We start from the raw sequence: 24,362 nt of genomic DNA, 5'->3' as shown, positions 1-24,362 counted from the left end.
CGGCCCTTTCTTCATAGCACATATAACATTGCAAGTGCACCACTGACAAGCCACTATCACCAACTAATAATTGGGTCAACTCAAATATAGTACATTTTACACGCTTTTATTTAACTCACTCTGCCTGTTGTTGTTGTCGTATCCTCAAATCTTCTAACTAAATTTTAATCCACTTCCCAATATGGTATCGAATGCAAACTTGGTATACTTATGTCATACTGATGACAATATTATATTCTCTCATTAAAAATAAAACAAATATTTTTAAACCATCTTTTTTATATGTTATGTTTCGCCTTGGCTCTAATTGTCCACGCTCAACTCACGTTGGCTGTAAATCACCACGGCCCCTTGCGTTATGGAAATCCTCGGGGCCACTTCCTGGAGTCGTGGAGTTCTGCCATTACTCGTACGGTACATTTCATTAAAACGTGTTTTTAAGAAAATAATTTTGAAATATTACTTATTTTTTACATCAATAGCTTCGACTTGAGGAGTGGTGTTTCCAGAGGGGGAGGGGTGGAGAGGCGGGGCTTAATAATCCACCACTCATGTCACGTGACCCCCACCCCCAAGGTTATCCCCCCCCCCCAGTATTTTTCGAGCCCCTCCCTCCCCCCCACTCCTTTAAAATATCACGTGACCAATGCCGACCCAATCACGACGCGGGGCGGAGCCGTAGCGCGAGGCGGCGACGCGGAGCGGACATGGCGCGTTTGGTGGCCGTTTGTCGGAACGGGGAGGACGGATTCCCCTTCAAGAAGCGGCAGATTCCTCTCGCTATTGACGATACCCTCACGGTAAGAGGAACCCGCCTCGTCGCCTCGAGCTTGCTCGGGGGACCATCGCACGCGCCCCTCGCCCCGAGGGTCCGGTTTGATCGCGGTTCTGGCCTGGGTCATTTTGGCGCCTAAGCAGTTTCCTAGATTGTCAGCCGGCTTAAGACGCACCGAGGCCCCGGGGCGAGAGGGCTGTACTCCCGCCCTCGTCCCGAGGCCGTAGGCCCCGTTGCATAGGCCGTGTTCTTCTTCGTGCTTCAGAGCGCGATGGGCCTCGCACGAACGTACAGCCAGTGCTGTTATAATAGTAAATAGTGGTGATTGCTGTTGTTCTGACTCTGTCGTGCACATTGTTCTATGCTAGATGTGCAACGTCTTCCTGTGCATCCAGTGGGGGATTTGTACCATCGCAGTCGCAACTCTGTTAATGATAATCGACTTGGGGTCATAGGGACAATAGGGCAAATGTCGTCGCATGTGAAGTCTTAAGATGAGCTTATCACCTGGGGTTGTATGGGACGTGTCCGGGGTTCGTCCATCCTGACCCTTTGTAGGGCAATAATCATGCTTTGATGGTGTCCGTTTGCGAGTGTGTCACTTATGTCCAATGGATACGGATTTACAGCAGTCTAGTTGTTTCTGAGGCACCATATTGCTTCCTTGTTTGCAAAAGAAGTCCGCCGAAGTTATTTTGGATTTTGTAATGGGGTTTTATTATTTTATTTTTGAGGGCCTTTCAAAAGGCGAATATAATAGAGTGAGTGTTTAGCTGCTTGTTTTGGTTAATGAAAAAAAAATGCGGACAGCGGGGAATTATCCAAACGAAAACGCAGAGGCGTTTCGGGTAAGTTCAAACTTGTTTCCGGAAATGTCGGCATCAAATGCAATTTTGGTCTCTGAAAGCGATGTTCGTGCGATATTTTCGTGCCTTCTCTCGACATGCTGCAGTTGGTGATGGAGTTCCCGGACACGCTACTCAACGCAGAAGGTGGTCAAGTCAACAGCGCTCAGCTGAAGCAGTTCACGCAGGTTTGCGCAAATCATTGCAAAAAAAAACATCAATTGTACTTTTCACATGACATGCGAGTTATATTAACTGAAGAGAATTTGCATTTCAGCCAATCTCAGCCCACTAGTGCATGAAGGCCACTTTCATGTCCGTAATGAGGTATTTTAATCATACTTCAGGATGGTCAGTTCAGGTCGGCGAATGCGAGTAAGGGCAGGGTTATTTCAGATATCACCATTGCTGTTTGCAATGACCAGGAATCAATCTTGGATTGCCAGGAACAGCGAGTTAATAAATACCCCCCCCCTCCCAAACACCTCCAAAGTGGCTTATTGAGAAGTGCCTGCTCCTCCAGTAGTTCATGCCTTAACATTATAGTTGTATGCAGAGTTGGTTTTGCCACTTAAGAACCCCTTAAATTTTGTCCCACTAGAAAACATTTCGTCTCGTATGCTTTGTAATTGGCAAGCAGTTGCGCCATTTAACCATTTCGCACAGTTTCTGTATTATGAGACGTTCATCTTTAATAAAATTCGAGCTAAGGCCGTAAACTAAGTAATAATATACACACACGTTAACTTTTGGACAGCAAAAGGCATGATTTTGACCATTGGATCAGTTGACCCATTGTGGTTTGCATGTGACATGAAATTTAACACTGCGTGTATAATACACACAACCTTATTTTTAGACTATCACCTCAAAAAGTGTGGCCTTATCGGGCAAATAGTTTCTTGGACCAAGAGGGCAATCGTATGGATGGTCCAACCTACGGATTATACCATTGTTGGTACACACCTCAATAAAATTAACAATCACAATACAATGTTAATTTACATCTTTAATATTACAGCTTCCGTCCTAGGACGGGCTAACAAGCTAGTAATATAGAATATGCATGAGCTGTCAGTGCATATGAAATGTACTGGGGGCAGGGTTTGTGTTTACTGATGATGGTGCTGTGAATGTGAAGACCCCATTCCCTGCTGAAAAAAACATGTCTGGGTAATGAAAACACTTCCAAGCTGAGCATGTTTAATGTTATAGCAATGACATTGCTCTTGAGGTGACACAGTCGCTAATACCAGTGAGCCAGCACTGCTGTGATCCTGGTTTTGAATCTGGGAATCCGCCCCTGATTAAACAGGCTTTCAAGTGTTCTGAGTTGTAGGTCTCTTAGCCCTTTCACAAATTACTGAATAAAAAAAGATGTCCAATTATTTGGCTAATTCCAACTGATAAATTAACATTTGTTGCTTGATTGACCTGCAAACCACATACTTTGCAGAACATATGAAATATGTACTCTTTAGCATGCATAAGAAACTGACTGAAGGGACTTCAGAAGTAGTTCTGTAATGTACTTTACCGGCGCAGTTCTCCAATGCAAGGTGGTGCACTTCTAGCTGCTTGCGGCCAGTGGAATACGTTCCAGAAAAAACTGGGCTCATTCAGGGGTAGGGTGCCCAAATCTATCCATTTACATAACAAAACAATATTCTTTCAATGAAGACTAATTTGATCCTATTTGCTGATTGTTAGGTTGTCTATACTGTCTTTTATATTATAAACATGTATATTGCATGAGTATATTATACGGCAATGAAACACCACTGAATCCACTAAAAATCACAAGCCATTTCTGGAACGTACATTATAGTAGCACAGTGGGAACAGTTATAGTATTAAACTGGGAGCACCTGACGCATGAAGTTCTATCGCAGTGTGGAGACGCAGCAAAAACATTGAGTATTACTTGCACCCTGTTCCTTTTTAGTGCTTTATAAATGTAATATAAAAAATGTATAGGGATCTCCACCACCCCCTAAAAAAATCTCCATCAAATCCAGAAAACGGTTTTATCTACAGTTGTCATTCTTTGGAGGGCACGCTACCATTTGGGGGGGGTGGGGGGGTGGTGGAAATAATAATTTAGAAAACGATTTCAACCTGCTGTGCGGCGTGTTTTGCAGCACTACGAGATGCTGTCGGGGCAGGAGCTGGTGTGTGCGGTGCGCGTGCCGCCACGCGAGCTGGTGGGCTGCCTCCCGGAGCAGGTGGCGTGCGTGGGCTGCCGCGGCAGCGTGGAGCGTCTCTTCTCCGCGCTGCTGGAGAGTGGCACTCCGGCGCTGGAGCCTCTGCTGCTGGAGTCGTCGGGAGAGCTCGTGGTTTGCCACAGCTACCTGGCCGACGCGCGGAAACTCTACTGCTTGTTCTATCTGCACGGGTGCGTGTCTTTGATTGTACATCTTTTATGCCCGCGGTGTACGTACCAAACAAAAAAGTCAATGCACGTGTAGTATCTTTACTCGTGGTATTGTCTCTAATGTTTTATACACGTCTGGCTAGGAATTATGCATTGTCTGTATGTTTTATTTCTTAATGTTTTACTCTGCCCAGTGTGAAGCACAAATCAAATGGTTTGTTGCGTTCATTATTTGCCTTAGGATGTAGCCCTGGGTCCATGGGACTCATCAATATGTATTTGGTATACATACTGCACACTTGTGTGATCTTATACAACACATTTAACAACTTATTATAAAAAGGGATGATTACATCATCTTCTGTGAGCAAATCTACAACATTTCTTGTATGGCTCTTCCAGAACCAACCACCAGAACAGTAAGGTGAACACTGTCTTGAAACATAAAGATAATAGGTTGATGTTTTGGAGCCATAATGGGCCTTTTTCAAAGCAGGTAGAGATTTGACATTGAGGTCACACTACACATTTCTACCATGGGAAGATTGGCACGTACAATTTTTCGTGTGAAATTAAAATGTGTAATTCCTCTCCACAGGGCGAAGCTGAATGATATTCTGGATTCCATTCCTAAGAGCAAGAAGAACCGGCGCTGTCCTTTCCATTCTCTGGACACACACAAGGCAAAACCGCTCGGGTAATTGAATCCACAGTGGTGACTGGATGTGGGGAAAAATTACTGTCTGCTGTATGTTGCTGTAATTTATGAGCTTTACAGGAAGGGGAATTGAGTGAGTGCATTATGTTACGAATCCCGTGATCTTAGTCTGATTTCTGGCACGTCTAAAGTTAGTGGTGAGTGCTGTCTGAACTGGTTCTGGATTACCACCTCGCCGCCACAACAACAACATCAGCGGCTATTTGTCACTAAGTGACATTGATGTCGCCACAGCGCTTGTACTAGGGTAGGTGCACTTTGATGCGACGTATCGAAGGCTCGCTGGCAGGAGGTTACGGGACAGACCCAGGTGTCATGGGGGTTAACGGACTGAGATGACTGGCAGATGTACCACCTGTGCTTTCCCCACATGCCCTCTAAAAGACACAGGGACCCATCCATCTTCCACGTCCACTGACCATACACTAAGCGCCGTTGTAAGACACAGCCAACAACCTACCCCCATGATCAACATGGCAAGAGTACTTCAGTAGTGTATTTTTAAAGGGCTCCAACTTATTGAATTATTACTATAACTAGAAGGAAATGGTACGGTGTTAGGTTTGTTTAATCATGTTATGCAAAAGATGATTTGTGAGTGCGTGACGATGCAGAGACGGTGCACTGGCCACCTCAGCCAGCCAAGCTGTAGGTACAGATACAGGAGGTGGAGGAGCCAGGAAGCGAGTCAGGTGTAAAATTACCTACATTTTTGGGCCTTTCCAGGCCCCATACAGGTAACACCAAGTGTTTTTTTTGATAGATATTAAGTAGAGATTGTTTTTTTTTGTACGAGTAAGATGAACATTTTACGGCAGAGTGGTGTTGAAGTGATGGGTGTGCATTGAAGGTAACTTTGTGAACGTTGCATACACATTCTTGGCCTGTTTAGGCCTTCTTAGCCTATTTTGGGCCTTCATCTATCGACTTTGTGGGGTTTCCACTTGTCTCTGTCCATCGCTGCATGTTTCAGCTGAAATGGCTTCGAATCAATCTGATGTTTAGCATAAACATCCACACATTTCAAAGTAAGTGGCACTTTTATGTGGCTTATTAGGAAGACATTTTAAAGTTGTGAGCCATTTTCAGAAATGGGGTGCTTTTTTTTCTTTCTAAGGCTTTATGTTGAAGCCCCAAGTCAGCCTTCCTGCTTCCATCTGTGCTGTCCAATTCCATCCACTGTTCAGGCTCAAAACCTTTTCTCCTACCTATCACTGACCGCCTCTACAAATAAATGTCCACTGTTTTTGCAGTGTCTTGAGATGTAGTCCCATTTAGATGCTATATAAACAATTAGTCCTAATCATAGATTTCAATTCTGTATAAATTGGCTAGATTATTTCAAAGCTATAGAAATCCAAATTATGTCGTGAATGCATCGGCAGGGTTAATGAGCACGATTAGCAAGCACAGGGCGTGAATCGCGTTGAGGCATGTCAATACTATGGGTCCTCTTGAAAATTCAACTGAAAGCGCAGGTGGGAGCATTGTCATCACCTCCAATTAGCACGGTTGGCTATGTGCGGTGCGAAATAAGTTCTACATACATTCTTATTTTTTGCTGGGATGTTTCTGAGCTCACACTTCCTCTGTGTGCAGTGGCAGCTGGACGGACGTGTGGGACCGCATGTCGCAGGACTGCCGCGATGAGGTGGTGCTCATCGACTCGGACTGCCTGCTGGAGACCCTGGAGACGCACTTGCGCAAGCACAGGTGACCCCCTGAGCCGCAAGCGTCTTCCCCACCCCCCCCCATCGCCACTGTTTGCTTTTTCTTTAATTCGCTCATGCATGTTATCCACTGATGGACCACCTATATTTGAACACATTTGGGGAGTTTCTTTGGCTACCAAAATCACATTCGTGCATGAGAGGGCTACTCGATCTTTGTGACCATTGGGGTTCATCTATTCTCATTGCCTAAAATGTCTTGGTGCTCCTGCCACTGTGCTCTGTTATTTATGGCGTTCCTCCCTTGATGCGATTCCACTTCTTGATCCATTTTTTTATGTTGCTTGCCCAGCCGACGCATGATTTTGCCACGTTCTTTCGAGTCCTTGGGATGCTCTCGTAACATCACTATTGACTTATGAAGACATGTTGAGTATCATCAGGGACATCGCTTAGCATGTTAGGAAGCACACATCAAATCGTTTGTTACATTCATTATTAACCCTCGGATGCAGCCGTGGGTTCATGAGATCCAGCTTGCTGCATTTTATATTGATGTTTTTATCGTTCAGCAAGCTTTACACTCATAGCAAACAGCCCAGAACACACAGCCTAGATATGTATCTGCAAAGAATTGGAGCTATTTGGTATTTGGGTTGCATATTTAAAACCACAGTCGAGACAAACGACAGAGTGCAAGCCAAGGGAGGAAAAGTTCCCGACAGGACGTCCACCATGGAAAAGTAGCAATGAACCCGTATCCTGTACCTGTGATAGATGTATTGTTACATTGCAGGCCATCCACCTTGGGGAGACCATCCAGTAGTGGATTGATCATAACTGATAATGTTTAAAATATTTCAATTGTTATCCAAAGCTCTTTTTTTTCTCAAGAGTAAGCATGGTAATACAACATTTTTGAGTGTGATGGTGGGAAGGTGATGGGGAAACGGTATGGTGGATTCTTTATAATTGGTAACAATGTTTAACAATCCCTTAACTGTTTGGTATTTATCAGATGATGGCATATTCGGTGCAACTAGTACAGCGTCTGTTCACTGAGATTGGAATGAGGAAAAGAGGGGTGATGTCTGGGGGTGGTTATGCAATATGTTTCTTTACAGTTGGGGGGGGGAAGAGTTGGAGTGATGCACTTGGCAAAGTTCACAAAGTCAGGGTGCAAATAAGAAAAGGAAACTGTTACATCTATTCTCTCAATTTAATGGTCGTTATTTTATTTATCATCGTATAATCCCATTACACCCTTAGTTTCCTTTCCCACCATCTTTATGCTTGTTCCATCGTCCATTGAAGCGCTGGTGCTAATTAACATTGCAGCTAACTGCCTTGGGAAACTTGGCACGATGTGGATAGTGGAAGGGAAAATTGAGCAATTATGACCTTCATCCCCCAATTATTAGAGGCAAAGAAAATTGTGTTGAAGCACTTCATGATAAAAAAATTGGTTTCTTTTGGGCGAAATCAATTGGTACATTTGCCCACGTGACAATTTGATTGGTTTGGCTTTGTCGGATGATGGGAGTGTTATAATCTCTCAATTGAAATCAACACAATCTAGCCCAAAATAAAGCAATGATGAATCATAATGTTGGTCTTGAAAGCCTCCATTTGGAATTAAGTACTAGATAATGCAAATTAGCATCCTGATTTGCCGTTTCAATCAGTACATAGCTGACGCATACATCAGGAAAATTACCACTGAATTTTTTTATCAAAAGCTTAAATTGCGCCACAACGTTGAGTTAGGCGACGCATGCTCGGACTTGTACTGAGATAGAGAAACACGTGGATCGGGGAACGGATACAAATGGAGACATCATAGTCGTAAAGAAATGTAAGCGCTTGGCAGGATACATCGCTATTAGGGATGAAGACAATTGACGCAACTGGTGACAGACCGACAGCCAAAGGAATGAAACTCATCCGAGAGATGGAGCCATGAAATCGGTTCCAGGACAACAATAACAAATCTGGCCTGGACTTTTGCAGCTGTTTTAGACTAATTTCAGGGTGCTGATTCCAAATCTGATCTCAGATTTTCTCTATCACATCTCATTTTTATGCTTTCGGCATACCCCATTTTCATTGATTTTACCCGAAATTAACTCTGTCACTTATGATTGCAAGTTGTTGCACGTCAATGACTGCTTTAGTGTTAAAATATGGTGCTGTATTTTTAGGATAGTGTATTTTATAATATGATGTTATGTATATATCCACATTTATTTAATATTTTTCTTCTGCAGTTTATATTGAAAATTAAATATTTGATATCTCAAAAACCTGATGTGATAGACAAAAACTGATGCCAGATTTGAAATCAGCACCCCAAAATGACCTTAAAACCGTTGGAATACCTTATGCCAGAAAAAGTGTGACCAGTGTTATCGCAGAGGCACAAGTGAGGGTGACGGTTTAGGGGAGGAAGCCTTGAGCCAGCAGCGACTCGACAATGGCCGATGGTAATCGTGACGACGACGACGATCGCGTAAATATTTAGAACACGGTTAGAACCGGCTCGCCCATTGTCTGGCGGGAGCAGGTTCTGCGGCGAGTGCAAGACGAAGGTGCTGCGCGCCTACGCCATTCTGACGGGCGAGGTGGACGGCAGCAAGGAGAAGGGTTACTGCGCAGGCCTCTACGAGGGCCTGCGCTCCTGCCCCCACGAGCGCCACGTTCACGTCTCCTGCGACACCACCTTCATCAGCCACCTGCTGGGCCGCGCCGTCTCCGAGCTCGCTGGAGGGTACGTGCCTTGGTCGGGATGGTGGGGAGGCGAGGGGGGGGTTTCGATTCTTTGCAGCTATTGTTTTGTAGACAAGCGTATTGTGTCCGACTCGCTGGGGTACTGAGGCAAGGGTGAATATGTAAAAAGGTTAGATGTGTGAACATGAAATCAAATTGATGGATACACCCAGCACAAATAATCATGAGCTTCGTTGTGTAGAATATGAATAATAATATAGATAAGCAAACAATGTCTCGTTCATAATTCTGTCTCTGCATAAAAAAAAATATTTGTACACAATCCAACATCTGCGCAGCAACCTGGGTTTGCTTAATTTCAGCAGCATTGATGCAACGTGAGCAAAGTTCACGGGTTTCGACACCCATAGTCTCATCAGCAGTCAGACTTGATAGGCATTCGCATCATGCCGAACAACACGTGGTACAACCAGAAAAGGCATCGAAGTGCTATACAGCACAACATGGAAAAACCTATTCATAAATATGTGCTGTCTGCGTCACAGGGGATGCTAAATAGCACGTGACATGGAGTAGGGAATGTGTGCCATTATGACAGTCTTTGCTAGATTTGAAAAATGACCGATAAATACTACATTCGGAGAACACATAACAACAACGGCCTCAACTGCAAAACTACTGCGGGCGGTTTGCGAAAAATTGTGCATTCGTGATAGCCCTGCGCCGCTGTAAGGATGGCACAATATCAAAATTGACTTGCGTTTCAACGTGATCGGAAAGTTGCAACGGGAATCAATTGCCGTGCGTCCTTGGTTCCGAGCAGGAGGAGAGAGCGCCACGCCAAGACGCTGGATAGCGCGCAGGAGGAGGTGGTGACTTGCTTGGCTATCCATCTGTACGAGCGGCTGCACCGCATCTGGCAGCGGCTGCGCGCCGAAGAGCAGACCTGGCAGCTGCTCTTCCACCTCGGGGTGGATGCCCTGCGCAAGAGCTTCGAGGTGACGCGTCACCCCTTTGACGGACCCGTTTGTAGAATTGCAGTGCTGCCCAAATAGGCGGCTTCCTCGTCGTCGTCGCCATCATCATCATCGTCGTCATCATTGGCCTTGGTCTCCAACTGGCCCTGTTTGCTCTCCACATTCAAAAGATTCCTTAAGGAAATTGGCAAACTGAAGGAGCCTCCGAAAAAAAGTCTTCAGACTTTCCTCGACTAAATACGTGAATATATATTTACTTAAATATTACGAAACATGTGGGCAGCAAACTGCAGTAGAGACAAATGGATTACTGTGCTGTGCTTCTATGCTCCAACGTATTATCCTGCCTTCACCATGAACCACGCAGCAGTGCCTTGATTTATGGGCTATACTTGTCCTCCCCACAGATGCCCTTGCCCATCTCGCACCACACCAGCTAGTTTCCATTCTTGACCAAGCCACTGCAACTCAACCAACTCATAATTCCTGCGCTATCCTCTGTATTGACACAACTTGATCTGGGAGGTCGTGAGGACTTGTAGTTCTGACACACACGTCTACAGAACACGCAAGACTCTCTTATTGGCTGTACTTTGGATGAGGCCGCATTAACATGGCCACCTTGGCGCACTAGCCGTGGAGAAGGCTTCTCCGATCTTGCATTGACATGCTAATATTTGCCTGGCAGCCCTCTGATTGGTGGAAAGCCCACCACCGCAGCGGTCGCTGCCCACCACTTGCATTGGCTGCTGACATTTGGGCTACGCCCATTTCAAACCTTTATAAGCAGTTGTCTTTAGAAGCTAACCCCCCTTTTCCTGAAGACGACCACTTGTGTTGCGATCGAAACGTGGATATTTTTTGTTATTTTATCTGTCTACGTGGCTTTACTGAAAGACCCAAAAAATATCAATCTTCCTTTCCTCCCAGTAGCAGATGACAATGCTGCTTGCGTAACCTGTTATCGACTATAAGCTCGCTGGAGCAGAAGCTTTTTAAAGTCCATCTGGCCGATGGCGATTGCTGCGTGGACCTGATTGACTTGGCCTAAAATGCATCGTCGCTATCGTGGTGACACCATTAGCACTGGAGAACAAAGGCTGCCAGGGGCGGTGTTGTCTCCCATCGGTCTCGCTTGTGTATAGGCGCTTGCGGAAAAACAGCAATCACGACGGTCCATCCAGACTAAAGTTGCATCTCATGTTTGTGCATTGCTGTCTCGAGGCATGTGCAGCATGCCTTGGATCAAGGCGCTATGTAAATCTATGTAAGATAATAATGAGCACAGGGCCCCAGCTTCTAATAAGTGCATGTGCAGTCCTGTTGTCAATCCACTGCTAGATGAGGCAGGAAGTAAAGAAGTAGAGTACAGCAATGAATCTTGTTGCGAGACCCCTCTGCTGTCCATCACGTAGCCTGCAGCCCAAAGACGTCCTGTTTTGTGCATGGCGGTCACCCAGCACTGTCCAGGCGCAACCTTGCTTACTTTACGAGATCCATTGCATTGTAGCTGATTGTCAAACAAACGTTTAAAAAAATATACTTTCCCAAAACTATCTGTCTGCACATTCTTTGGGTCTTTCGGTAAAGTCACGTAGATAGGGTCAAAGAAAATAACAAAAAACTACGACGTTTCGATCGCAACACAAGCGGTCGTCATCAGGAAAAGGGGATTGGCTTCTAAAGGCAAGCTGCTTATAAACGGTTTGTTTTTTGTTATTTTCTTTGAACCAATCTACGTGACTTTACCGAAAGACCCAAAGAATATGAATTCCTGCAGTCACAAAAGCTTTAAGTCAAGATTTATCTGTCTGCACGTGTGTGTTGCATCATCTCTTTCTCTTGGTCTGTCTCTTCGACTCCAGATCTCACTGTATCTGTCTGTCTCTCCACGTGTGTGCATCTGTGTATGTTTCTCCATGTCTCTATGCGTCGGTCTCCTACTCTCCCACATCTTTCTAATCGAGGGCCCCACCAAGTGCCGAGATATCCTCCGTGTCCGCTTTGTTTATACTTGCGCTCGTGTGCGTACGCGCTTGCGCGCCTCGTCGCATCTTGCGTGGGGGATGCAGGTGGCGGTGGAGCGCAAGCAGGGCGTGAGCCGCATCGACATGCTCTGCGAGGAGCTGTGGGAGGAGGAGCGGGCGCGCGAGCTGCGCCAGGAGAAGAAGCGGCAGAAACGGAGGAACCGGCGGAAGAACAAATTCGGCTTGGATGGGGCGGACGCCAACACAGACCTGGCCGAGCCTGTCCAGGTGCGGAATAGACGTTGCACATCCGGTCTTGTTGCGTTTGTGGCTTGCAAGCGGGCAAGCGGGCTGAGAGGCTGGTTAACGCTCACCACTGTAACTGGAACGGAAGCTCAGATTGCATATTGACAAAACGAGTGATTTTTTTTTTTTTATAACGCGTCTAAATGCGACCGCATCTTCAGACTCGGTACGTGAGGATTATATGGAGAGGCGAGACCAGTCGTGGACGGAGGAAAGGAAGGTATCGAGCCTGCATCTAAACAAGGACTGGGAGTCGACAGCAATGATGACTGGGGGGAGAGTTCCTGACAGCAGAGGGGAATGAGCGACCTCTCTCTGAGTGAAATTTTATTTGGGCTTCAACAGAAAGTCTTGTTTACTCGAGCAGCGGCCCGAATAAGTCTACAGTTGCATTGATATGATTTGTCAGTTTTCCACCAAGTTCTTTTCGTAAAAAAAAAATCTAAGTTTCCTGATATTTAAAAATGTAGCAATTGATTTTAACGTCCTCTTCACCGTCTCCCTCCTAAATAGCGCTGACTGTGTGAAAAGGGCTGCCGTTGCACAAATGAGAAGCCAAGGTGTGGGCTCTTTGCGACGGGTTTGCAATGTTCTCTGATCAAATGTTTTTTTCCCACCACCGCCGCGCACAGGAGGATGCCGACGGCTCGGACGACGGTGACGGAATGAGCGATGCGATCCCAGCTCTTCCCGCGGCCAGCACCTCCCCGGCGCCGCTGGCCTCGGAGGTCGGCGACGGCGCGTGCATGTGCCTTTTTGCCACGGACGGGCCCCAGGCCACCAACGGGCACGCGTTGGCCGACCACCGCAGCACAGAGGCGACTCTCCAAGGCCAGTTCGTCAGTCCCTGACGCCGCGCGCGGAGAGTACCACTGGCCCGTTATCTCTCGCATTTATTATAAAATCGAAAGGGCAAAGTTATGACTAAATTCGGCTGTCTGGGTAGCTTTAGGGTAACCGATGTCCACATCGGAGCCGTGAGCTTGCACACGTGTGTAGGCCTTGGTTGTCAATCCACCGCTGGATGAGAGCTCCCACTTCCTCCCGCACCGTTATGGGTTGTGGAGGTTGCTTGACTGCGCTGATCAGTGTTCTCTCAGTCATTCACGAACCAGTGGTGAATGACTGAAGGGACATTCAGTACTACTAGTCATGGGTCACCAGTGACCTTCCAGGGAGCCTTCGACACTTCACGTGGCTTCAAGGTATCCCTGGCTTGGGCACATGCGCCGTGGCAATGTCACCGCCACTGTGGTGACATAGTACGACCATGGAAGTTGCTGCACTTGCCTCTTCTGACAATGTAGCCATGCAGCAGCCTACAATCCCGTTTTATGTGTGGTCGCAGCCCATTGGAGATTATTGAATATAGACAGCCACCTGTGGTTAAACCAGTTTCTCATTTGTAATAGCGAGTTACATTTTGGTTTGTATGTGTGTATGTTTAACTTCTTTCGTGCCATACGTAGTCAACCATGCTAATCGGAGGTGGAATAAAACATTCCAGTTTGGTGAGTTATTTATTAGATTGCCTGGTGTTGTCATGGACATTAAAGTGGCCGCCATCTCAAGATGTGCAACATCACTCCCAACTGCGATTTACGCAGGGACTTTTTCTTCAGCTCATGCCGTGTGTCGCACAGCAACATTTGAACTTGCAGTAATTAGGAATATTATTTAACCAGAGAGCAAGTACACAAAGTCATAAGCGAGAGGTTTATCTCAACAACATTTTTACCATTTTCATGGTCAATCCAATGCTGGATTAAGACCTCCCAAAGACACTGACATCTGTGGCAGTCCAGTGATGAAATTTGTACTACAGTTTGGGCGACAAGCGTGATTCGGATGGTGGTGGAGCACACCTGTAATCCAACATTGGAGGTCTCGTACAATAGATCGTGGGGAGAAGGCAGTAATAGCAATCATGTGGACTCCACCTGTTCTGACTGTACGGGATTGCGTTTCCCCCTCGCACGCATGAGTTTTTTTTAGGTGCTCTGGTTCCCTCCCACATGTAAACACTTATGAATTGCCCAATAAGACCTTAATACATAGAGGACCAAAGAGCTTGGACAGTAGTTGGTGCCGGCTTGCCTCGTGGCTGCCTCCCGGCTCGTCTGGTTCCTTGCACCGGGGAGTGATCGTTCTCTCTCTTTGTGAGAGCGAGTAAACTACTGGTGCAGTGCATGACAAGTTAAAATCGTTACAAAAGCGTGCGCACCTGACACTTTACACGCGGCCACGGTGAATTTGAACGTTTACTGTGCGCAGGCACCTTCAAGGTGAACGGGAGCAGCGACTGCGGCTACTCGTCCAGCGCGGAGGGCAGCGAGCCGGGCTCCCAGGACGGCTCTGAGGGAAGTGGCCAGGGCGACGCCGGTACGAGAGGCACGATCGGTGATCGTGATGGGAAACGGACCCTTTGAGTGGTAGCTGCTGATCGGTTATTATGGGTGCTGTCCGCTATTGACGTGTTCCTGGTTTTTTCGAATTTTAGCAAAAAGAAAAATATTTTTGGAGAATCTCGCCGAGACAGGATCTTTCAGATCCCAAAAATCCCCGTGCTTTGCCTTGCAGGAGGGGCGTCGGGTGACCTCGTGTGACGTCACTTTCTTTAGCACAAAGATTCGTAAAATGATTGCAGTATGCAAATGATCCCAACATTTTCCTGAATTTATTTTTTAAAATCTGAAACTCATCCCTACTCTCCACCGTCGAGCGTCTGACGATTCACCGATTCGCCAATTACTCCGCTTGTGATGCCCGTGTGGAATCTGAGGAAGGCGTTGTGAAACTAGCCCCGCTAAAACTCACATTTATCCCGCCCCCGTTCACCCCTTAACACTACATTGTCCCTCCACCCCGCCCCCCCCCTCCGTGGGCAGCCGACCCTCGTAAAGACTTTGCGGGTTGGCTCAAGTCGCAGGGCATGAGCGGGCGCATAGCGGCCGCCATCGACAAGGAACTCGGCATCTCCAACTACGACATCCTGCTCGCCTGCTCTGAGGATGCCGAGGTGAAGGCCGACCTGCTCAAAGCAGCCAAAGAGAAGATGCCCTTCGCGTTCTACGCCGTCCTGCGGCGCGTCGTCGAGAAGATCTCCCCCACGCCGTCGCAGTCGCCCCCTCCGCAGTCTTCCCCACAGCAGCAGCAACAGCCGCTGTCCGGTGCCGGCCGAAGCCCTGTGCTGTGCTCCTCCGTCCCGGCCGCCCCCTCGTCCTCCTCCTCTTCCGCCACGCAGGGCAAGGGCTCGCTCTTCTTCCCGCCGCCGTCGCTGGGGCCCGCGCTGGGGCCCGCGCTCGGTCTCTTCTCGGCGTCCAAGGTGCCTGTGGTGGGCGGCGCCACTTTCCCCCTGCCGCGCGTGGCCGCGGCGGCGGCGGCCGCGGCGGCGGCTCAGGCGTCGGCCTCTGGAGCGGGCAAGCCGGTGGACGGAGCCTTAAAGACGCTGGGCTTCTCGAGCCTCCTGCAGTCGGCGCAGAAGCTGCGCGAGCTGGAGAAGGTGCTGCTGGATGCCACTCAGCCCAAAACGGGCGGCGATGCCGGCAGTGGAGCCGTGGCTTCGGCGGGAAACGGTGTGCGGCAGGACAAGAGCATCGCCGAGCTGCTGCAGTCGGCGCTGAACCTGAGCGAGCTGGCGGATGGGCGGGAGGCGCGTGCCACCGTGAGCACGGACGCGTCCGGCTTCACCAGCCTCAAGCAGAACAAGGAGCTGACGGAGCTCATCGAATCTGCCAAGAGGCTGAGCAACATGTACATCTCGGAGGCGGGCAAGGAGAAGGCAGAAGCGGCCAAGGGGGCGAGGCACCAGGACGGAAGCGTCTCCGCCTCGTCCGGCCTGGCGTCCGTCCTCTCGGAGGTGCCCAAGAGCGGGAAGGCAGCCGTGAACGGCCTGAAACCGGACCAGAGGCTCGCCAACCTGGTGCAGGCCGTGCAGAAGTCCTCGGCGGCCTTCGGCATTGGCCAGGATGGGGGCAAGGAACGGAAGGGAGCGACGGCGGATAGCAGGACCCCGCTTATGCAGCATTCGGCCGCCAGTGAGACAGGTGAGATGTTTAGTTGTGAAGCGCCGATCATCTGCGTCGAGCCCATTGAAAAGAAAGAGAGGCGACGGGCACGTCGGAAAGCGATTTTTTTTTTTCAAAGGAGCAAAGACAAAGTGCAGGATTTGAGGAGGGGATCCTAAAAGGGCGGTTTGAGGATTGTGGCAAGGGACGGAGAGAGGGCAGCTGGGCAGCAGTGTACAGGAAGTCGAGGAGAGCAGGGAGGAAGAAGAGCAGGAGGAAGAAAACGGGTTCGCCCCGGATGATTGAGCAGCAAGCGGCGAGGAAGAGTCAGTCAGATGTTGGATCGGTCAAAAAATAACCACAGTTTCTTTCACCGAGGTCTGGCGTGGCCAACGTCAGTAATTGCAGACGACGTGCAAAGTGCCTAAAGGCAGTGAGCGAGCAAGTGTCAGGAAAGTGGCAGTTTGCGTGTCGTCTGCTGTGAGAGAGCTTTGAGGACACTTGAGAGCAGTGAGCAAAAGCAACAGAGTCAATGTTGGCAGTGTCTTCTTGGTTCTTTCGGTAAAGTCACGTAGAAGGGAAGTAATAAAATAATAAAAATAAAACATAATAAAATTATTCTCACGACGTTTCGGCCACAACGCAAGCAGCCGTCCTCAGGTGAAAACCAGGTTCGTCGAGGGGACAGACTCGACGGACCTGTTGGCAGTGTGTTTCGCAGCAAATAAATACATGTTTGGCAAAGTGAATTGTTTCTTTTGGCAGCAATCGTACACCGGTGTTTTGAGATATTGAAGCATTGGTTGCAGACAGGATAAGAAAATATGTTTGTGCTTGCAGGTCGCATTAATTTTATTTTGTGAGGGTGCACGTGTGGGTATTATGACAGTCCTTATCCCGGGAAAGCCTCACAGAACCTCTTGAGTCAGTCTTGAGCCTTCCTTTTTAAGAGGGTCGTGCTTGACATGTATGGAACATTTGTTGAGTGTTTTATATGGAGTCTATAGCCAAACAAATATGCCGGGATTATCATGCTCACGTCCTTGCCAGTGAAAACAGGAACATTTATTATAGGAGACATATAACGTTGTGGGTCCTGGAATTGTATTCTGAGGATATAAAACAGACCTTTGCCTGTCAATAAACAAAGGTCATTGCTCAAAATTTTAGTCAAACGTGTTTTCCTGTTTTATAAGGCTGTGCTAATGATAGCAGTGGTGCGATTGTGATTCAATCGCCCAGGATGCATCAGATCTTGCCTGATCTTGGAAGCTAAACTGGACGCGCCTTCGTTAGTACTTTGCAAAGTAGGCCTGGGATGCAATGTGACCAAGAACATGGTAACACGGCATTGGATTAATGAACTTGCTGTGCAGGGCTTTTGAGTGTTGTATACACATGCAACAGATCACGTGATTTGCTGAGAATTGTGAAGCCAAGTGAGAGTTGAGTGTCGTTAATGAGTTTTGCCAGTCCAGGTGGCAAAACACTCGTGAGTGTAATTGGCCAAATGTCGGAAAGCAGGACCCTCCTGAAACAGCTTTCAGACTCGTTAAACAAAGAGTATTATAATTAGCGTAAATCGAGTAGCACCTTGTGGTTCGTTGATGGTGATTATTGTCTGCAAGCCCCACTCCGCCATGGGAATGTGGACTTTCCACCACCAGCGGCTTGGTGGGAGCCTCTAAAGGCGATGATGTTCTCCCAGTGCTCTTGGCATGGGAAGCCACAATTCTGACTTTTACTTTTATCTTCAAGCAAAAACTAGTTACACGCATATTCATCGCATGACGATGCTGACCCCGTTGTGACCTCTTTCTCCCCCCCCCCATTTAAAACCACCCGATGCGGTTGGTGCTCCGTGCCAGGTTGCCGTGTGGATGGTGGTGGCGGCGTTGAGAAGGCGCCGGCGGGGTGCTGCCCTGAATGCACCGCAAAGTCAGCGCTGCCCCTGGCTGCTGAGACGCTGCCCGACGGCGGCAAAAAGAAGAAGAAAAAGAAAAAAAACCAGGGGCAGCAGGCAGACGTAAGCGTCGGGCGAATGGCACGCACGCCCCACCCGCGTGCCGTCGGGTTGCTCACCCTCGGCCGAGATGTGTATCTGGTTTTTGGCTGTGTGCGGAAGAACCTGCTGTGCTTAATTTGGCTCAGTTCGTTGTTGAAAGGGCAGGCACGGATCTTTGGCTGAAACTGGCCTGCACAGCTTCTGTTTTCAGTGGCGTTAGTATTATGCTGCGTGCGTGTTGTGCGTGCGACTGGTAGTGTAGCGGTTTGCGTGCTGTGCTATGAACCCGGCCACCCGAGTTTGATTTTCCGCTTGCAGCCACCAATACCGGTGACGGTTACAATTATCTGAACCGATCCTGGATGTCCTCTAGGTCGACTCGGCCTCAAATTAGTCACGCATGAGGTGTTAGACACAATCGTAGCGTCTACATTGAGCGCAGGGTGATTTTTCGTGAGGTCACTTTTTCACTTGGACCTTTGGGCGGGTCGCAGCTTGAAGGGAGGGAAAAAAGATCAGCATTTCTGGACTCGGCGAGCCCAAAACCACCCAAGGGAATTTTTCTAGAAAAATCCTAGATGGATTACTTGTTATTGAATGACCCACAGGCTGTCCTGTGCAATATTTGTTGTCCAGAGTAGCATAAGTTTGTTTTGTACACTGTAGTATTTTTTGTCTTGTTACAATATATTTGTTGTTTTGTGAACGACTATAAGTGCAAAATAATATTTGAACTAATTGAATCGTGACCCCCCCCCCCCCCCCCAAAAAAAAAACTTTTGACAATCCAAATTGTAGAGTATAGAAGGTCACATCCCATATATTCATGTCTGTTGACTCGTGAGGTTTGCATTACACGTCAGTGTCGGTATTCCCAACGGGCATGGAAACTGTAGCACACAACTTTTAAGAATGGGCATTGAGAGCCTGTTCCTGCCACTTGTCTCCCCCGAGGAGGACCCCTTACCACCTGTGCATCGCAAACACTACGCGCCACGCGGGCGAATACAAATCGATTGGTGACTCGAATACCGAATCCCCAAGTGTTAAGTTCGTCCGGTAGTGAAGGACAATAATCGTTATAACCCTGAATAAGTGTTTCTGTTGAATCGTAAGAATTCCTTAGCTTCAACGAATGCTATTCTGACCCTCCCCCCGCCCCCCCCGAAAACCCGTTAGGAGCCGGAAGACGTGGGGGCCCCCGCCGCCCCCGCCGCCGTGTGCGCACAGCCGAAGCTCGGGGTGTGCGTGAGGTGCGACGGCTGCGGCGCCGTGGGCCACCGCTCGCCCGACAAGGGAATCCCGCTTGTCGCTGCCGCCGCCGCCATCGCGCAGCAGCCCGAGCTGAAGAAAGCACAAGCGGCGCAGACGGAAATCAAGCAGCAGGCGCAGAAGCAGGCCGATGCCAAGCAAGGGGCGAAGAAACAGGCGGAAGCGAAACAACAGCCGCTGGCCAAGCAACCCGACGCCAAGCACAAACAGCCGGACGCCAAGCAGCCCGCGCAAAGGCAGCCGGAAGCGAAGCAGGCTGGCCAGAGGCCTCCGGAGGGGAAACAGGCGGCTCAGAAACAGCCGGATGGGAAACAGGCGGCTCCGAAGCAGCAGGAAGTGAAACAGCCGCCTCAGAAACAGCCGGATGGAAAACAGCCGGCTCAAAAGCAAGAAATCAAACAGCCGGCTCACAAACAAGCTGATGTCAAACAGGCGTCTCAGAAGCAGCAGGACGCCAAACAGCCGCTTCAGAAGCAGCAGGACGGCAAACAGGCAGCAGTACAAAAATCTAACGGCGTGCAGAAAGCAAACGATCAAAGGGTGGCACAGCAGGGAACACGGGCGCAACAGCAGAAGGTTCAGCAGCAGCAGCAGCAGTTGAAGAAGGGCGGGCAGAAGCGTGGGGGTAAGCAGCCAACAGGCGGCGAGGAGAAGCAGGACCCTGCCCGGAGCCTCGCTGACATGCTGGTACCCCTTCTCAGCAGACCCCCCCCCATCCCACATACACAGCTTTCGCATTTTCATTCCTCACTGAACAATCAACTTTAAATTGTCAGGGATAATGGGAGGACTGGGGTGGGCCAGATAAAATAAAATAATGGTAAAACATGTAAGTTAGGCTATAAACACATATTCATTGTGTCGTTTGTTTTTGCTGACCGCTGTAAGCAATCGTGTTTACCTGCCAACATGTTTAGTGGTGATTGTGGGTGGCGAGTTGCCGACCCGCCACAAGTTTTTGAAGCAGCAGACAAAGTGGCGTGCGCGTAGCGATGGTTTTTCCAGCAAGCACGTTCAGTCGACTTCTCAGATAATCCGCGCACGGATAATCGAGAGTTAACTCGCATTTAATTGTTAATATATCCTAGGTTAACACTTGGGCATCTCTCGCGACCATTATTATTGACAGTAACTTTTTTTTGGGTTGGATCGCGTGAATGTAAATGTGCCGTAAACACGCCGAAGTAGTAACTAATTGGCACACTTTGTTCACAACGTGTGACAAAGCTTTACCGATCGGCTGCGTTGAGTGGAGGTGGGTTTATAACGATACAATTACATTTACGCGATCTCACCCCAAATAACTCCATAATAATAAAGATAGCATCTTGTTGCACGTTCAATGTTCTACTTAGAGCTGGGACGATTAGTCGAGGAGGTCGATTACTCGACAGCATTGTAATAGACTACTTTGACTGTGGTCGATTACTCGGATGGACCCCTTTAAAAAATTGGCGGCTGCCCCTCCCACCCCTACCCACCCCCCCCACCCCCTCCCACGTCCCATCCCGCCTTCCGAACCAGCGTGACGCGGCTGATGATGCAGATGACGTCACCAAGCGCTGCCCATCTTCATCTCCCGTCCAGCGGCGCACGTGGGAAGAGGCGAGACCTTTTTTGTTCCCCCCCCCACGACTTATTTTCGTGCCGTCCGATTAGCCGAGAGTAATCGAACCGATAATCGGATGTCCCAGCTGTAGTCGTGTCTCTGTAGCTTTCCAGATATATGCGGTTTAAAAATGCGGACGCCTTCCCTTGGCGCTGGTTTTTGAATAAAATAAGAGATTGTTCCCGATGAAGCTGTCAACTCCCGTCTAAGTACGTGTCTTTTGTGGACGCAATTTCCGTTTGCATAGGAATGTAGACTTCTCACCACTGATTGTTAACATGTGGGCACTGCTGCTTGCTTGCTTCAGCATTCTGGTCACTGCCGACCTAAGTTATTACTCAGCGTAAATTCATTGAGGTCCGAGGAGGGTTTTTGAATTTCAGGTTTTACGGGTTTGCGCGCGTGATCCCCCCCTCCACGTCATCGCTTCTGACATTCGCGTTGACCCAAAGCCCCACGTTAAAAGCATCGCTGATCCAACCACCTGACTATGTACAGTTCATCATGCACTTGGGGTCATTCCAGCTTAATCAGAATCTGTATTTATCCTGGAGATATCCGATGAGCTATGAAGTTATTTTTCACAAGTGCAGTAGGTTCACATGATATTTGTCCCATTCAGGGACTGCAGGGTAATGTCTGGATAGTAACAGCATCTGTTTGCACAGTGTGATTAACCCAAATGTTCTCTTTTCTCCTCTTCCTACCTTCAATCTGCCACTTCCGCCACCTCTACCATCGCCACAAACAACCACCACTGCTGTCGCCATCATCATCATCGCCATTACTACCATTGTTACCATTGTCACCACCATCATCAATGCCACCACTGTTGCCATCTCGCAGGATGACAGTGACGACTGTTTCCCGGACGCGGAATCGTTCATCTCGCCAGACGAGATCCGCTCGTTCAAGGCGAGCCACCGCGCTTTCTACGTGCAGCGCGACCAGTACCGGCAGCAGCTGCAGGAGCGCTTCAACCAGTACTGCAACGCGCACAACGGGCCCTGTGATCAGCGCTGTTGCAATGGCAAGTGGCTGGCCACCGCCGGCGTCAAGTAGAGCTGCTGATGCTGTCGATGGGGGCGTCTAAATGGCGGGGTGCGGGGTTGGGTAGTGGGGGGTTGGTGGGGGGGGGGTAGGGATGGCGAGGGATGTTAAAGAAAGGATTGGAAAAAGGAATGCGGTGTGTGCAGGATTGCAGAATTCACCACCACCACTCGTTTATTTGTTTCTTGTTCCTTGTTCCTGACCAGAACCTCTTTGAGATTTTGTTCCATTGTTAAATTGACATTTGGCAGGTATGGGACTGAAGTCGACGGTATAAATTATGAAATCTGTTGAACTGGTTATATTTTTTTTCTTTAGCGAATGTTGCGCAGTTGTTTGCATTTGATCATTCTCCTTTCTGAATAAAAAAAAAGTAGTTATTTTTTGCCTTTGTTAATTTGCTTGCCTTGCGGTTCTGTCGTTGGTGTCGCGTCGTGTCGGGCAGGAGTAATGTATCCGCTGCAGGCGCGCTCGCTCTGAGGATGCGCAAGACGCTTGGCACGTGTTCAAAATCGTCGTCGTTTTAACACCCAGACAAGATAACACCGAATGACATTATTTTGAACACTGAACTTGTCTTCTGTGCTAACGTTGTTGATCGTCAAATTTATTAAAAGTCTTTTTAATTTTAGTGCTATTAAAAAATGTGTTTTTTTTAAATTTCTCATTTAAGAATGTATGCTGGTGAACCTGGTGTCAACGGTGGATTGGGGGGAGGGGTGTGGGTTGGGGTGGATGGTGGGGGGGGGCAACAAGAATGAGTTACATATCTGGCGTAAAAAAACTAACACCTACCCCCCCCCCCTGCCGCCCCCCTCTCGGAAGATGCATGCATCTCTAAAATATGGTTAATCATCGGAAGCACCAATTTAGTCTGTACTTGTTTACAAATTCAACCAGTCTAACGGTTGTTTTAATGAATGGATAGTGTGTCTCGCTATCGGGATTGAAGGTAATCCTGTCTGTGCTTTTGTGCATGGCGCGTGTTGAACGTCTTCGCCGATGGCGGGAGGCTCTGTCATCACCTGTAGCGTGTCTCCATAAAATGTATTGTAAACTCAAACTTTGCCAGTTACGACTTTTTTTTTTTAAAAAGGTTTCTGCAATATTTTGAAATCTTGTGTAATGTTTGAAGGTATAATATATTCATAATCTATAGAATTTTGAATAAACTATATTGATATGCACGCCGCAGGTCTGTGTGAATGCTGGCAGGTTGGGAGTCCTTTTCAAATTGATCTTCACACACCCATGTGTGGGTTTATTGTGAAGGACCCTGAGGTGCCATCGCAAAGCACTCTTGCATTTCCACCACGACCTCCCCACCCACCTGCCCAAGGTCTCCCTTGGTAATGGGCTCCTTGTTTTATGGATATACAGGAAAACCTTGGATTGCGAGTAACTTGGTCTGCGAGCGTTTTACAAGATGAGCAAGTATTTAAAATAAATATTAATTTGGTAAACGAGCGAAGTCTTGCCGAGCGTCACGTGATCACAACTGATATACGAGTGCTTTGATATACGAGTGCTTTGGATTACAAACACGTTTCTGGAACGAATTATGCTCGCAATCCAAGGTTTTACTGTACAGGTACAGCCCTTTCAGGGGTGCCACAATGGTGAGATGTTGCCAACCTTGCCTGGTATACAGGAGGTCGTGGGTTTAATCCCGACCCTGATGCCTGCTGTATATCTGGAGTTTGCATGTTCTCTCCGTGGTCATGTGGGTTTTTCTCCCAGTCCTTCGTGTTTTCCCTCCATTTATAAACATGTGTTTGGAGTATTTGGCTGCTGTACATTTTCACGCAATAAGCCACTTCGTTGAGCTGTCATTTGTGGCCAGGTTGCTTCTAATAGCTACATAGATCAGTGGGTCTTAACCTGGTAAATTAAAAAGAGTTTAGTTTAGTCAAGTGAATCTACTGTTGGATGAGGGCCTCCCCCCCCCTCCCCCCTGTGGAGCATACTGGACATCTGTGAGAAAGAGCTGGAGCTCATCGGATTCCTCTAGTATGAATAAACACGGAACATTTAGTCCATACTTCATCATGCTGTTCCGT

General features: G+C 48.2%; 1 protein-coding gene across 2 annotated transcripts; it reads left to right on the top strand.

Moving 5' to 3' along the window:
- Positions 1-670: 670 nt before the first annotated feature.
- GGNBP2 (gametogenetin binding protein 2) lies at positions 671-23,002 on the top strand. Of its 2 annotated transcripts, XM_078873747.1 has the most exons (15): positions 671-800; positions 1,728-1,808; positions 3,762-4,015; positions 4,593-4,691; positions 6,312-6,425; positions 8,946-9,149; positions 9,933-10,107; positions 12,159-12,341; positions 12,992-13,190; positions 14,634-14,741; positions 15,248-16,405; positions 18,235-18,392; positions 19,551-20,330; positions 21,168-21,248; positions 22,099-23,002. In XM_078873747.1, exons 1-15 carry the CDS (start codon positions 708-710, stop codon positions 22,312-22,314), a joined length of 3,903 nt encoding a protein of 1,300 aa, XP_078729873.1. In that variant the 5' UTR covers positions 671-707; the 3' UTR covers positions 22,315-23,002. The 2 variants fall into 2 exon arrangements, with proteins under 2 accessions (XP_078729873.1, XP_078729874.1); XM_078873748.1 differs by lacking the exon at positions 21,168-21,248.
- Positions 23,003-24,362: the final 1,360 nt, after the last annotated feature.

The sequence above is a fragment of the Lampetra fluviatilis genome, chromosome 37 (assembly GCF_964198595.1).
Source record: "Lampetra fluviatilis chromosome 37, kcLamFluv1.1, whole genome shotgun sequence".
Classification (NCBI taxonomy): Eukaryota; Metazoa; Chordata; class Hyperoartia; order Petromyzontiformes; family Petromyzontidae; genus Lampetra; species Lampetra fluviatilis.
Note: the sequence above shows the minus strand (reverse complement) of the source record. Positions and strands in the feature narration are given on the sequence as shown.